At 33.3% G+C, this 14,807-nt stretch overlaps 3 protein-coding genes across 3 annotated transcripts; all 3 read left to right on the top strand.

Annotated features, from left to right (window-relative positions):
• Positions 1-3,081: 3,081 nt before the first annotated feature.
• On the top strand, positions 3,082-7,990 carry GS2 (glutamine synthetase 2). The gene is made up of 14 exons (XM_021436207.2): positions 3,082-3,782; positions 4,692-4,961; positions 5,179-5,218; positions 5,308-5,411; positions 5,501-5,549; positions 5,656-5,762; positions 6,057-6,144; positions 6,266-6,394; positions 6,508-6,582; positions 6,818-6,871; positions 6,953-6,990; positions 7,102-7,261; positions 7,356-7,416; positions 7,555-7,990. Exons 2-14 carry the CDS (start codon positions 4,708-4,710, stop codon positions 7,692-7,694), a joined length of 1,299 nt encoding a protein of 432 aa, XP_021291882.1. The 5' UTR covers positions 3,082-3,782; positions 4,692-4,707; the 3' UTR covers positions 7,695-7,990.
• A 462-nt stretch (positions 7,991-8,452) lies between these two features.
• LOC110422338 (AWPM-19-like family protein) lies at positions 8,453-9,553 on the top strand. Its single transcript, XM_021436209.2, has 4 exons — positions 8,453-8,722; positions 8,811-9,030; positions 9,127-9,172; positions 9,270-9,553. The coding sequence occupies exons 1-4, from the start codon at positions 8,596-8,598 to the stop codon at positions 9,387-9,389; spliced, it is 513 nt and encodes a 170-aa protein (XP_021291884.1). The 5' UTR covers positions 8,453-8,595; the 3' UTR covers positions 9,390-9,553.
• Positions 9,554-10,279: 726 nt separating this feature from the next.
• On the top strand, positions 10,280-14,276 carry ABCI12 (cobalt ion transmembrane transporter). Its single transcript, XM_021435179.2, has 7 exons — positions 10,280-10,675; positions 11,119-11,235; positions 11,818-12,054; positions 12,372-12,536; positions 12,657-12,732; positions 13,519-13,583; positions 14,036-14,276. The coding sequence occupies exons 1-7, from the start codon at positions 10,307-10,309 to the stop codon at positions 14,189-14,191; spliced, it is 1,185 nt and encodes a 394-aa protein (XP_021290854.1). The 5' UTR covers positions 10,280-10,306; the 3' UTR covers positions 14,192-14,276.
• The last annotated feature ends 531 nt before the right edge of the window (positions 14,277-14,807 follow it).

Here is a 14,807-nt window from a genome sequence, read left to right as displayed (position 1 = left end):
TGAGTTAAATAAGTAATTGTTGATTAATTATTATTAATTAAAATATCATTTATCATTTTATAATCATTTAAACTTAAAAGATAAAAAATGTTATATGGTTATATCAACATATCATATCACCATCTAATATGACATGTCAATATATCATGTCAGCATTATGTGATTTAAAATAACAAGTAATGTTTTGATTTAAAAGTTGTTAAATTAATATATATATATATATATATAGTGTATCGAAATCTTATTTTTTAATATCAAGTATAAAGTATATTGTAAGATATGATAAAAAATTTTAAAATTAATTATAAATAAAATTTATAATATAAAATAAAAAGTAACAAATATTATATTTTTTACTAAAATGAAAGATTATAAAGAGTAAATTGAAAAGATGATTTTTTTAATTTAAATTCTCAATATATCTCTTAATAATATAGATTTTTAAATAAAATATACTATTTTTATATTAATTATTAATTAAAAATTAAAAAATATTTATCATGTTGAAATTAAAAGAGATTTTTTTAGTATTTTTTTATTTAGAATATAAAGATTTAAACTCATAAAATATAAATTTTCCTATTTAAACTCAAAAAATAGTAAAAAATAAAATTTTTAATAATTAATTAAAATAAAACTTATAAAAAATATATCGATTATATTGTAAAATACATATCATATATTTTACAATACGTTTTCAATACTTGATCAAATACGATATAACTATAAATATATATCGTTTTCTACTAATATCATATTATAAAATAATGATTCAAAATAAAAAATAAAAAAAAAACAAAAATATTTATTAAGAAAGTTGACAAAGTGATGCCAAAAACATGTACAAGGGGTCACTTTGCATGGTAGCTTTAGATCCATTCAAAGGAGATCGGTAAGCTAACCAACAAAAATATAGATTAACAACCCAGAAAAAAAAAATACTCAACACCTCATCATAAATATTTGAATTTTTTAAAAATATAATGCCCTTTATTTAAGATAAAAAACAAAAGTAATGTTTATCGTATGAATATATTTATTTCTAATTTATTTAATTGTTTTGATATATCTGTGATTGAACTGGCAAACTCAAATTACTAGTATTAGATCCTTGTACCATGAATACCGTTGGAAGTAGAGATCATTTCCAATAGCTTTTTCCTTCCTATCTTCTTATCTTTTTAGTATTTTTGGCATGAGAATTTATCCTTTTTCCATAAGCCGGTAAATGCCACCATCACATTTTGTCTTCATTGGATGCTATTTTCAACATTATTTTTTAAATTAAAAAAATAAATTTGACTTTTTAAATATGGAATAGACGTTTATCATTAAATAATTAAATTATTTTCAAACAACCTTTTTTTATTAAAAAAAATTAAATCCAACTTTTTAAATACGAGGTATACATTTATCATTAAATAATTAAATAATGGTAAAAGTTTTGTTTTTAATATATCATTTTGTCGGAGGTACGGCGCTTTCACTATATCTTATAGTTTTATTTCCCATTAAAAATGATTGACGCCAGCACTCTTCCAGTAATTGCCAAGCCTCATTATTGTTTATCATGTAAAACTTTTCTTTAAGTAACTTATCCGTAGAGAGAACAGTTTCTTCAAGTTTAAGAAATAGTTAGCGATTTCTAAATCCAGGAAACATATCTCCATCATCGTTGATCCTATCTGGATGTTTAGTATGATGTCTCAATCGAAAATCATCTTCTTTCTTACACTATTAAATCAAATTTATATTGAAATTCATTTAGTTTAAAATACATTTCAACATAATATTTTAAATTTTTTTGAATTATTTGAAAATTTTAAATATACTTTTATTATTTTATTATATTCACTTTTATTTTTTTATTTTAAATTAAATAAATTTTTATTTATTAATTATTGATTAATTGTTAATAACTAAAATATCACTCACGTATCATGTTAACATATTATATTAAATAATTTTCACTTTCCATGTCACATAAGTAAAATAGCATGTATCATTTTGACTAATGGTAGTTGATCACTTGTTGTTATAAAATTTTATTTGATTAAAATAAAAATATATAAACTTATTTGAAAGTAATAAGAAATAAAGATTTATTTACAATTTTTTAAAAATAATTAAAGGATTTCTGTAAAACATTATTACATTTTTTATTTCCAATATTCACATTGGTTATGTTCCATTTCTTTCTTTACTTAATTTACTTTGCAATACTCTATTATCAAACCTGCTTAATAAAAAATCATTTGGTTTATAGCTAATTCTCTCTGGCCTCTGCATGTCAAAGTGGAATTAACTCTTGCATTAAGCTGTTGTACACATACTTTTAAATATTAAAAACATAAGGGTAAATTTTATTACAATATGAATCATGATTACGAATTAATGACTTACATATAGTGAGAAATTAACCCTATCCTTTTTAGTTAACCAGCTTAATTAATAAATTAATTAAGAGAGAGAGAGTGGGGAATGGTTAAGATTCAGATTCAAACCCATCTTTTTTTGGTTGATCTAAATGCATCGGAAGAGAAATGGAAAACTTGTTTTGTTGTTGATCCAATTATGTCTCAATAATAAAATAGAATCATGTTACAAGAATCCTTTTCTTCTTAATCATGAAACTCAACTATTGGATTAAACAAAGAACAAATCCGTGGGCACTAGATCATTGGCTTTAGCTTCATTAGACAGCTTTGGAGTTTTCTGTAAGATCAGAACCCTGCTCCTCTCTCCATTGTGTCAGGTCCTGAGCCACTAGATCTAAAGATTTTAAAGGGTTACGAGAGGGGAACTTCGACATGTGCATCTCCATAAGCACAGCATTATCTAGTGGTCCCCAAAAGTGCAAATGCAATGCCAGTTACTCTCTTTATCAACCAACAATTCATCCTCAGAGCCTTGTGGAACAAATTAAACAAATGCTTGTTGTCAAACATCATGTCAACTCTAAATTGATCCTCCTTCCTGCCGGGCACATTCAAGAATATTTCGTGTCAACATATGAATGGTTACGGGTATTCATATAAATTAGGATAATCAGTTTGTTTCTAATATTAAGAAGATTAGATTTCAAATTTTTTCTGCCATGCATATACTTTTTCTTTTCTTTTCAGTTATTGCAATTAGAAAATAAAGCTATGGAGCTTAGACAGATGGGGCAAGAGGCATGAAACCGAGGACCCATGGGAGAAGACTTCACCCACCAACAAAGTAGGTAGATGATAAGATGACCACTTGACTAGAATGCAAAGCACTTGGTAGCTCCAATTCCAAAGCGAGAAACTGTATAATATATCCCTTGTTTTCTTGTTCTAAGATTTCTAAGACGCAGATGAGACGAGTATCAAAGCCTTGAATGAACATTGGAATCATCACAATTATTGTTGTCTCAAAGTGGAATTTAAGAATACTAGCATAATTGATCTATCAGGTTTGCCATGGAAGCTGAGGTTGAGGCTTGATAGAGAGGCAGAGAGAGAGAGAGAAACTACCTTATCTGAAGATTTTAAGTATAGTCCAAGCTTCTCTTGGTGGCACTAAAGAGACCAAAATCTAATTTCCTCCACTCAAAGCATACCCCTATCTCGTTTGGAAAAGCCAATCAACCCTTTTCTCTATCAAACTCTTATAAGACTTTTTTTTCCACCATAAAAGAAGTATACTTGGTCTTCACTCTCTCTCTTTTTCTCTCTTTCCTTCTCCTTCTGCAGCCAATTCCTGTAAGACACACTTTCCGGTTCCTGGTCAGGCCATTTTCAGGCAGTTCCGAGGTTAGTTCTCTGTGCATCTGAGTGTCAAGTTTCTTTAGTGTCATTTTTCTTTGGGGGTCAGAAAGTAAGAAAGCTTTGAGCTGTGATGGCTTAAACATCTCGTGCTTGACATTAGGCAAAAAAGGAACGGCCTTTCTGACAAAATGATCATGTACTAACCAGAGTCTAATACACTGATGTATGACATAAGATATGATTGAGAGATTCCAATAATTGCAGTGCATACAAAATATAGGTAGTTGGTCACACCATGTTAAGTACTTGGAAGCAGTATTTACCAAAATCGGATTACGGTGTATATGTTCAGTTATGCACATAAATCCCTCTTGCAGATCCCTCTTACTTTCCCTGTCTCTCTTTGCCCAATAAGAGTAATGTGTTTCCTGTGACAACCTTTTGCTCTTTGAAAGAAGATCACCTTTTTGACCGGTCCCAACGACTCATTAACTATGAGTAGTTGATAAGCCAATGAAGTCTGACAAAAGTGTTACTCCTTTTTTTTTTCTCCATGTGATTTTGTACTGATCAAAAATCCATTCCCTTTGTGATTTTGTACAGACTTTAAAACATACCATTCTTGGTGGAAAGTTAGGTGTCATTTAAATCTTACAATTTGATCTAATCATAGCCCTTATAATGGTGAGAGTAAGGCCTTTCCTTGCTGCATGATCTGCATTTGAACTTTGAATTTACGCATTGCTGTTAGACTTGATCTATTAATGTCTTTTCATTAATAAACTATAGTCCCTGTCCTTCAATTTGAACGTTTTCTGATGGATCTTCTCAACTTCTATCACAACAGAAATGTATGATAGACTAACATTTTTTTAATATGTTGAGGTTTAAGTGTTTTTTTTTTTTATGCTCAATGGTTTAAGTTATTTGTTAATACTTGTTTTGATTTCCTAGTTAGGAGAAGGGGAAAATGGCACAGATTCTGGCACCCTCAACTCAATGGCAGATGAGACTGCCGAAGACCTCAACCTATGGAAGTCCCATTGCAACAAAAATGTGGAATTCTCTGGTATTGAAACAGAACAAGCAAGGAGCAGCTAAAAGCTGTGGCAAATTTAGAGTGTTTGCCTTGCAGTTTCAGAACAGCACTGTCAACAGGCTGGAGAAGCTACTAAACATGGACATCACTCCATACACTGACAAGATCATTGCTGAATATATTTGGTACAACTTGTTTCTGACAGTTGTTTCTATGTTTCAAATAAGGTTTTTTTTTTTTTTAAAAAAAATCTTTTGTCTTAATTTGGAATATTAACATGGGATGGTAGAGTAATTAGATAAGCATTAGACGGCAATGTTCAAATATTAGATTAATGGTGGCACTTTGGCAATTTTTCCTTGTAAGCATACCTGAATCAGGGCTGTTTCCCAATTGAAACAGGATAGGAGGCAGTGGAATTGATCTTCGTAGCAAGCCCAAGGTAAGAAAAATAATAGAAATGAAATTCTGTAACTTTCAATGCAATGTTAAATTTTTCTTATGTTTCATTGGGCCTCTTACAATTGGCAGACAATAGCAAAGCCAGTTGAACATCCCTCTGAACTTCCTAAGTGGAACTATGATGGATCAAGCACTGGGCAAGCACCTGGTGAAGATAGTGAAGTTATTTTATGGTAAGATCTTCTGCGAGGAATATTAAAAATTTTCTTAATTGCTTGTTAATTATTATCAAAACACCATGTTGACTAAACATTTTATTCAGCCCCCAAGCAATTTTTAAGGACCCTTTCCGGGGAGGCAATAATATCTTGGTGAGTATTGTCATAGGCATGGTTAAAGTTTCTAGTTATTGCTTCCGTTGAGAGTTTTGTAAGTAGATTGCATTGTGCTTAATATTTTCTTATGTATTTCCCAAAGGTAATTTGTGATGCATACACACCGGCTGGTGAGCCCATTCCCACAAACAAGCGCCACAGAGCTGCTGAGATTTTCAGTAACAAGAAGGTGGTAGATCAAGTACCATGGTTCGTATTACTTTGTTTCAACCATCTCATTCTTTCATTTAATTTTGGATTGTTTGGGACTTAATTTGTAATCTTTTGGTTTGCTTTTATTCTGTCTCGGCAGGCATTCATATTGCATTATTACTGTTGCTGTCATCATCAATTTCCATTTAATACTTAATGTGTAATTTCCCAAAGTTCAAGTCAAGTTTCTTAACGTCCACAAAAGATGAACCTACTTGAGTTTTGCAGCACTAATTCTTATGTAGGTTAGAAATGGAAATGCACTTATGTCATTGTACCTTTCTATATTAGGTTTGGGATTGAGCAGGAGTATACCTTACTTCAACAAAATGTGAAATGGCCTTTGGGTTGGCCTGTTGGAGGCTACCCTGGCCCTCAGGTAATAATCTGACTCAATTTTTATGCACCGGTAAAGCAGTTTTAGACCTCTTCAAATTCATGATGAAATAATACACTCTGCCATCGTCCATGCACTAATAAATTCAGAATGAAAAATTCAGGGTCCGTATTACTGTGGAGCTGGAGCTGACAAGTCATTTGGGCGTGACATCTCTGATGCTCATTACAAGGCTTGCTTATATGCCGGCGTCAACATTAGTGGCACCAACGGGGAGGTTATGCCAGGCCAGGTCTGCTGCCATCGAGGCCTTCTCATTCTGCTAATGATATGAAGTACTGTTGCAAACCATGCTTGTTTGTTCATGAGTTATCACTGTTTGATGTTGTTAATTACTTTATGCAGTGGGAGTATCAAGTTGGTCCAAGTGTTGGTATTGAAGCTGGAGATCATATCTGGTGTTCAAGATACATTCTTGAGGTATATCCTCTCCACATGATGTTGGTAATAATTCGATGGAGGCTACTGCAATAATTTGATAGTTAGGATAGCATGTAATTAAGCTTTGCAATTGATCACCGGTGTCTAAATGTCAGTTACTCACGAGTGGATAATTAGTGTTTCCATTTTATTTGCTCATCTTCTTTCTTGGTGGGGGAGCATGATTGCAAGTTGATATCCAACAACTTATATATGTGTTCCTCTCTTCTTACAGAGAATCACTGAACAAGCTGGTGTTGTTCTCTCACTTGATCCTAAACCAATAGAGGTAACGTAATGTTTCGTGACACTCAAATTCTTACTATTAGTCCATAAAGAGGGAATGCTTATTTGTCCTTCCTCCTGCTAGGGTGACTGGAATGGTGCTGGATGCCATACCAATTACAGGTATTCCAGACTTTTAATATCTTTAATATCGACTTTGGTATAGTGATATGCATTCTATACAAAATTATATAGTATCAATTCAATTACAATAACAAGCTATTTTTAACACAGTACAAAGAGCATGAGGGAAGATGGAGGCTATGAAGTTATAAAGAAAGCAATATTGAATCTATCACTTCGTCACCAGGAGCATATTGGTGCCTATGGTGAAGGAAATGAGAGAAGATTGACAGGAAAGCATGAAACAGCCAGCATTGACACATTCTCTTGGGTATGTTCATATGATATCCATACCTAGTAATGGAAAACATGGAAAAACAGGACTTTCCTTTTTTGATGTCCATACCTTAAATTTCAATTTGCAGGGAGTGGCTAACCGTGGTTGCTCAATCCGTGTTGGTCGTGACACTGAGAAGAATGGAAAAGGTACTGCCATCAATAACACTACAGAACAGGAGAAGATCTCTTTGTTTTCCGAATTTTCATGCCTGATAAACTTTTAAATCTCAATATACAGCTGCATATACTCTCCCAACTTGTCTTTCTGCATGTTTATTTTGTTAGGTTACTTGGAAGATCGGCGCCCAGCTTCAAACATGGACCCCTATATTGTGACATCATTGTTGGCAGAAACTACAATACTGTATGAGCCAACACTTGAAGCTGAAGCACTTGCTGCCCAGAAGATTGCTTTGAAGGTCTAGGGCAATTTGCCAAGAGAGATATATATCCAACTCAAGAAGCAAGCAAATTGCTTATAGTTTACTCAATTCACAGGGATGTTTTTGCACTTTTCTTTTAGGCTTTTAGGGAAGATCCCTGTAAATAAATGTCCTAAAATGAGTAATTACCTTGTGATCTAGCTTGTCATCAGAGGGTTCTCAAATGGATTATGTCTTGTAAATCAGAATGCTCTGATTAAACTATCTTAGGGTAATGGATCTTGTGGGGGAGTCCTTTGCATTCGCCCACTTTCTTCAAAACTTGCATAATTCTTCTACTCTACTTTGTGTTTTGTCTATGATCTCCTCAGCAGCCAGTAGAATCTTTGACCCGGAAACATCTGGGCTGTCATTCTGCGTCTGCGTTAAGGTTCGGTTAAGTTATAATAAAGGGTATAGCTACGCTATATACGTTGCTCAATGCGATGTAAGCTTTATCAAACTTTCATATAAGGCCTGTTGGGGAGAGAAACCAAAACTGGAGCTCACGGGAAGTACATTAAAAAGGACTCATACATAACGAACAATTCCTGCTAACTTTATTCTTTCTTTGTTTGCTGGGCAGGAAAAGTTTATTCCAGCTAAAGTTATGCCCTGTGGGATTTAATGTAAACAAATTTTAGCACCACCTTGGGGGACATAGATTGGATATCTGGGATTCCTTTACCCTTTCTCGAGGCAAGCTCAATACGGTCCAAGAATACAAGCAATTCCTTGGAATTTAAGAAGCTTCAATATTTCATGCATGAATCATTTTCCTGGTTAGAGAAAGTGCCAGTCCTTGCTTATATATTTAGTCCTTTCTTGCTCAACTGCTTAATAGGAACGCTGATCTAGTTCAAAATTAATTTGTCTTTGTTCTCTTGAGCCGAAAAATCAAGGCATGGCTTCTGGAGGATCGAAACCTACAGCAGTGATGCTCTTGTTTCTCAATCTTGGGCTGTATATCGTTGTAACATTAGTAGCTGGGTGGGCTGTAAATCATGCAATTGAAAGAACTCATGAAACAGGTAACTCTAATTGCTTCTAAAAACACCATTGAAACAGTTTGTTTTTAACGCAAAATGTTTACATGTTGGAATGCATTGCACCTTGCAGCATCTGTTTTATCAATCCCAGCTCGTATATTTCCCATATTCTTTCCAATGGGAAACATGGCCACCGGTTTCTTCATCGTCTTCTCCCTCATCGCTGGTGTTGTGGGCGTTGCCACCTCAGTTACAGGACTCACCAATGTTCTTCAATGGGATGCACCAAATTTAAACGCTGCAGCTTCTTCATCCCTGCTCACTTGGGCACTCACTCTGCTAGCCATGGGGTTAGTCAATACCTCCAATCCTTTTCTCTTTCCCTTTCATTTTCTTTTTCACTGTTTTTTCGATTTTTAACCTTGGGTTCGAGCCCTGTTCTGCAGATTGGCATGTAAAGAGATCAACATTGGCTGGACAGAGGCCAACTTGGTAAGCCTTCATTAAACGAAAAACAGAATTATGTTCAACAAAAGTTGATTCCAAATCATTGCAATTAGCATTGAAAATTGTTGTAATTATAATGCAGCGGACTTTGGAAGTTATAACTATAATTGCGAGCGCTACGCAGTTGTTTTGCACCGGTGCTATCCATGCTGGGGCTGAAGAAGTTGCTCCACAGAGAATGCAAGCTGCTGGAACAGTTTGAGTTTCACCATCACATATGTCCAAATAATGAAGAGAATTCCACAGAATGAACTTTCCATCTAGCGAATGCTGCAAATTATAATGTTAAATTCCTTTCATTTTCTCAAATCTTGTGAAATTTTACAGGCTTCCAATTAATTATTACATATATTGTGTTGATCTTAATTAATTTGATATGTAATGAGTGAACGATTCTAATTTATTTTTTATTTTTATGAGGTTTCGAGTACAAGAAAAAATTCTAATTACAATCAAATAGTATTTTATTATAAAAGAAATTAATTAATTAATTAAATCAATGTTAAATTAAATTTATACACTGTGAAACATGAACTTTAAATTTACATATTAATACGATAACAATCATTTTAATTTACAAAAATAATAATCTATCTTTCAATTTGATATGAAATAATAACCATTTTAATTGCTATTAATTAACCCAACAAAGACATATACAATAATATCAACATTGCAATGCTCACTTCTAGCAAACCAAAACACTAATTAATAGCCATTATAACAACATGATGCAATCAATCATATGTTAATTAACTCACAAAGTGTTCGTTTGGGATAAGAAACGTTTGATGAATTAATTTTAATTAATCCTTACAAAGATATTAAAATTTAACTGTATCTAACTATTTAATTTAATAATAAATACATGTATTTATTTATTTATTAAAATTTTCTCCAAATTTATTGGGTCCATAAACATTCTCCTTGGGTAAGAAAGCTTGGTCTAAAACCCATTTTTGGACAAATGATGGGCTGGTTGTATGGATGCTTTTCTTTAAACAATGGGCCCTTGTTGGGCCATTAAGATCCAAAATCTAAACCCGAATTCCAGCCATCAAATCCAACAACCTAAACAAGAGAGCACTTTAGGTTCTCTCTCCTCAAAATCCCAATCCAATGAACTGCATTCCAACGGTTAAATCCCCTTTCCATTTCTTAAACCCTAATTTCAAAATCCTATGCCACCCAAATCCCAGTCAAATTTTAATTCTCCCTCAAAGTCACGCAAACCGTAAACCCCTCCTTTCACATTACAATAAATCCTCCAATCTTAATTTGACTGCAAAGAAGAGGAACATCCAAATCAAAGCTTCAGTTGATGGTAACAATGGTAAATCAAGGAACTGGGTAAGCTGGTTACCCACGGGAGGTTTAGCAGCTGATAAAATTTTGAGATTGATTTCAACTGCAACTTCAAGTCCCATTTGCCAGTTCATTTCTTCACCAACCACTTTTTTGCACTCAGTGGACCCTAGAATCAAGTTGGTAATAATTAAAATTTAAATCTTTCAAGTTTTTTCTTTTTTTGAAATTGTGAATTTCTTTTTTCTTTTTCTTTTTCCGTATTGAACTTTGATAAAATTGGTCAATTTGGGTTCTTGGGTAGTTGGCTACTTGCTAATTTTGATTTTCTTTTTGGGGATTTTTTTTTTATGGTTCATTTGTTTTTTGAGATGGCTAGTTTCGTTATGGATTGCAATGAAGAATTTATTTGTGAATTTGTTGAATGGGTTTTCGTTGTTGCAATTTGACAATTGTTCAGCTGAAATGCTGAAACGTTGTAACATGGTATCATTGTGAATCATCAACAGGTTTTCTTTCTTTAAGCTTTATTTGTGCATTTCATTTGGCGAACATTGAGTGGGTACTTGTATATTTTGTGGTGACATTATTTCCCAATAACTCAAATGCTAATATTGATTATGCAGGTATGGCTATTGGCATTAGTTGTTTTACCAGCACGTTCCCAAATATTAGTTCGTTTTGGATTGGTAGCATGTATTGCTCTTTTGTCAGGATTGGTTCTCCCAAAACATGTGTGGGTGGTAAGGTCTTAAACTTGTTAACTGCTGTAGCTCAGTGTATCTTGATAAAGTTTTCTGTTCCTTGATGTAACTTTCTTGTACATTTGTTTGAACTTTTGCCTTAATGAATTTGATCAAGTGAAGTTTTGAATGTTTGAGGGGAAAAAGAAGTGAAATTTATCGTTCTGGTGAATCTAGTTTTGTAAGTGGAGATTTAACTGCATGTTAATTATTTTCTTTAGGCCAAGTGATTCATGTTTTTCAGGGGAAGTTGTGTTACGTTGCACAAGCTAGTATCCTTTAGAAGATGACTTGTCAAAGGCTTTGTGATCTGAGGTCTAGACACTAGTTTTAACATATGCCTATTGTTTAAAGACATCTTTTAGACCCTAATGGCTTTTAGTTGCTGCCTCTATTGCATGGTTGTTGTGTGTACATTAATTTGTGTTCTGACCATTCACATGTTGTGTTTGAAGTTTAACTTGCAGGGATCTAGGGAAATCATTCTTCCCATACTAGATGCATATAGGAGAATTTTCCTTTTAAATAGTATGCATTGATTGCATTGCTGACACTTGCATACTGATTCAGCAATCCTTGTAGGATCAATTGGGAAGAGTGTCACTAATTTGTGGAATTCTATTCATTCTGTGTGGGCTTGGTACTGATGGTATACCACAACTTGTTCAGTCGAGAACCCCATCATCTTCAATCACAGGGTTGCCTGAACTTCATGCTTCTTTAAGTGGCTATTCATATTTAATTATGAAGCTAGGGCCATTACAGTTTACAAGGAAGGGCTTGTCTGTTGCTAGCACAGCTTCATGTTTAACCTTCACTGTAAGTTGGTTATTCCCCTCTCGCATAGTTCCATTTTTCTTTTTATTGAACGGCATTCATGAAAAGAATCCCTTACAATTTTCATAACGCACATTTTAAATGACATCATATTTAGACACTCAAAATTACTTTTTTGAAATTGAGTTTTTGCAACTTAAGTGACAAAAAGGTTAAATTACTTTTTAGAACTATATATGTTAGACATACATACACAAGTTTATAAATATGTATATATTCTGCATACTAGCTTAGTAATATATCGTTGAGAAGCAAATAAAGTCTTTATCATTCTGAGATAGGTCTCTATTTTTTGAAAGATCTTTCAAAGTGCAAGCCTTTGCTTGGCAACCACGACACCAGAACAACTTGCATTTGCTTTGCAGTGGTTTATGCTCCCTTTGAGGCGAATAGGTGTCCCAGTGGCTGAAATTGTTCTTACACTCATGCTTTCATTGAGGTTTATCAATCTAGTGTTTGATGAGGTAAGAAAGATAATGCCGGTTACTTCCGCATTCTAATAAATAGGAAAGTTCATTTTTTCCCCCCATGTTTGTGTTTGTTTTGACGGAGGATTAACCATGTCAACTTTCATGTGTTAACAGGTTCGAAATGTTGCATTAGGAATTGTATCTCGTAGGATAAATTGGCAACAGTTGACAGTGATGGAGACGATTGATAGTAAGAATACACACTAACAAGCAGCTGTCTTTCTGTCTCTTTCTCTGTTTTTTTTTTTTTTTTCTTGGCGGGGGTGGGGAGAGGTGAAAATGAGGGTTTATTACAGCACTAGCAGCACAAACTAAATGTAATGTCCAGTAAAAAGTAAAAAAAAAATGTTTTTCCATGATGTCTGGCTTTCACCATAAATTACAGATTGCACAGATCTGCATTTTAAATGTTGAGGAATTCAATGATTGTTTAGAATTACATGTCTGACTCTTCATGAATGGGGAAATCTTTAGCAAATTTTGATATAAACTTGCTGCTTTTTCCTTCTGAAGATAAACATGGAAGGAAAAAGTGATGAAAAATTTTCGGATGGTTAATGGTAAAAATGATGGAATCCTGGTAGGTGCAACAAATTCCAGAAGTTAGACGCACGTGATTAATCTTTTGCTGTTGATTAACTTAGTATAGGTAATTCTAGGGTAATAATGCTTTTTTTCTTATTGATCTTGTTTCTTTATTCAAATTTGCTTGTCCATTATGTAAACCATTTATTTTTTTGTCAGCTTTGAAAATTTTAAAACTTAATGTACAACATGTTAATCTTAGGAAAACTTGTAAGTGGAGTTTTATGTTTCAAATTTTTTTTGAAAAAGTTTCATACCTAACTATTTTTTCTATTATATAGAGTGATAGCCAAATAAATTGGGACAAAGAGGGAATTTGATTCTGTATTATCTGCTTTTGGTTGAATGTTTTCGTTATAGTGCGTATTTTTTCCTTGGTTCTCAATTTCAGTTTTTGCTTCCTACATTCGGCGGATCTTCAAAAATATTTTTAGCCATGCAGAGCAAATCTCTCAGGTCCATATCCAGCTTGAGCTCTTTTTCATGTTATTTCTCTATCCAATTAAGATTGTTATTTCCAATTATTATTTTTTATGAAGTGTGTCAGTATGATGGTGTATGCTGTATATCTGGTCGTTATGTAAATTTACCATTACCTCTGCCAATGACAGAATCTAATGTCATGTTTAACCATCCTGAACTATATCCAACTGGACTATGCATTTTGACAGTCAGTATTCATGTATTTGGATATGGTTCTAATTCAGTCCCAACATATTCTAGTTAACCCCCATCCCCCTTCAGAAAAAATAAAAAAAGAAAAGAAAAGCAAAGAAAAAGAGAAACATATTCTAGTCAACCTACATATATTTTGGTGTCTCATCAGACTTTGCCAGAACTTGCTTGGTAAAGTGCCTCTGTTAAATGTTTCTACTTGTAATGTCTAATTAAGTATATTGCTTTTACAGGCGATGATCGTTAGGGGATTCAGGGGTGACAGTAATGCGCATAAACTTTACTTCTTATCTGACTCATCATTCAAAATGGCAGATTTTATTTCCTTGCTTTGTTTGATTGGTGTTACAAGTGTTGCCCTGTTGTCTGATTACTTACTTGTATCATAACTGTACAATCTTTCTGGGTATTTCTCTCCCTCGAAATCACTGTTCACTTTCAAATGAAATAATTCTAATCATCCTTTTGTTTTGCTTCTTCCTCATTTCATACGATTGTGGTTATGTTGCTAGAAGAAAACACGCCGTTAACTGAAGTTCTGAAAGACAACCGATCAGTAGTTATCGTAGATGATGGTGACAACTCTTCAAGCAGCAGTTTCGTGTAATGCATGTTACTCAAAATTCAAAATATTTCTGTAATACATTATAAAATGTTATGTGCATAAAAAGTTCGGCAAGTATATTCTTCCATTTTTCTAATATCTGTCAAGGTAATCTCCTCTAACCCAGACGGCCTAGGAATGCTTTTAAACTAGAAAGAAACAACAAATGGATATATCAAAATTGGAATGGGTTAACGTGGAACTTCGAAAGAATTTCACAAGATTATATATATGTAAAATAGGTTAGATCAAAAGTTTCAGTCTTGCCGCTCTATCTAATATTAATGTGTCATGAGATTATATACCACCTACAAATAACAAACAATTATCAACCTTTTAAAGGAATCAATTTCTGTATACTCCATGAAAGGGCATTCAACTTTAAAAAAAAATGTAATGGA

The sequence above is a fragment of the Theobroma umbraticum genome, unplaced genomic scaffold (genome assembly GCF_002168275.2).
Source record: "Theobroma umbraticum cultivar Fairchild unplaced genomic scaffold, ASM216827v3 scaffold_130.0, whole genome shotgun sequence".
NCBI classification, from domain to species: domain Eukaryota; kingdom Viridiplantae; phylum Streptophyta; class Magnoliopsida; order Malvales; family Malvaceae; genus Theobroma; species Theobroma umbraticum.
The sequence above is the reverse complement of the archived record's forward strand: the minus strand, read 5'-3'. Positions and strand labels throughout refer to the sequence as shown.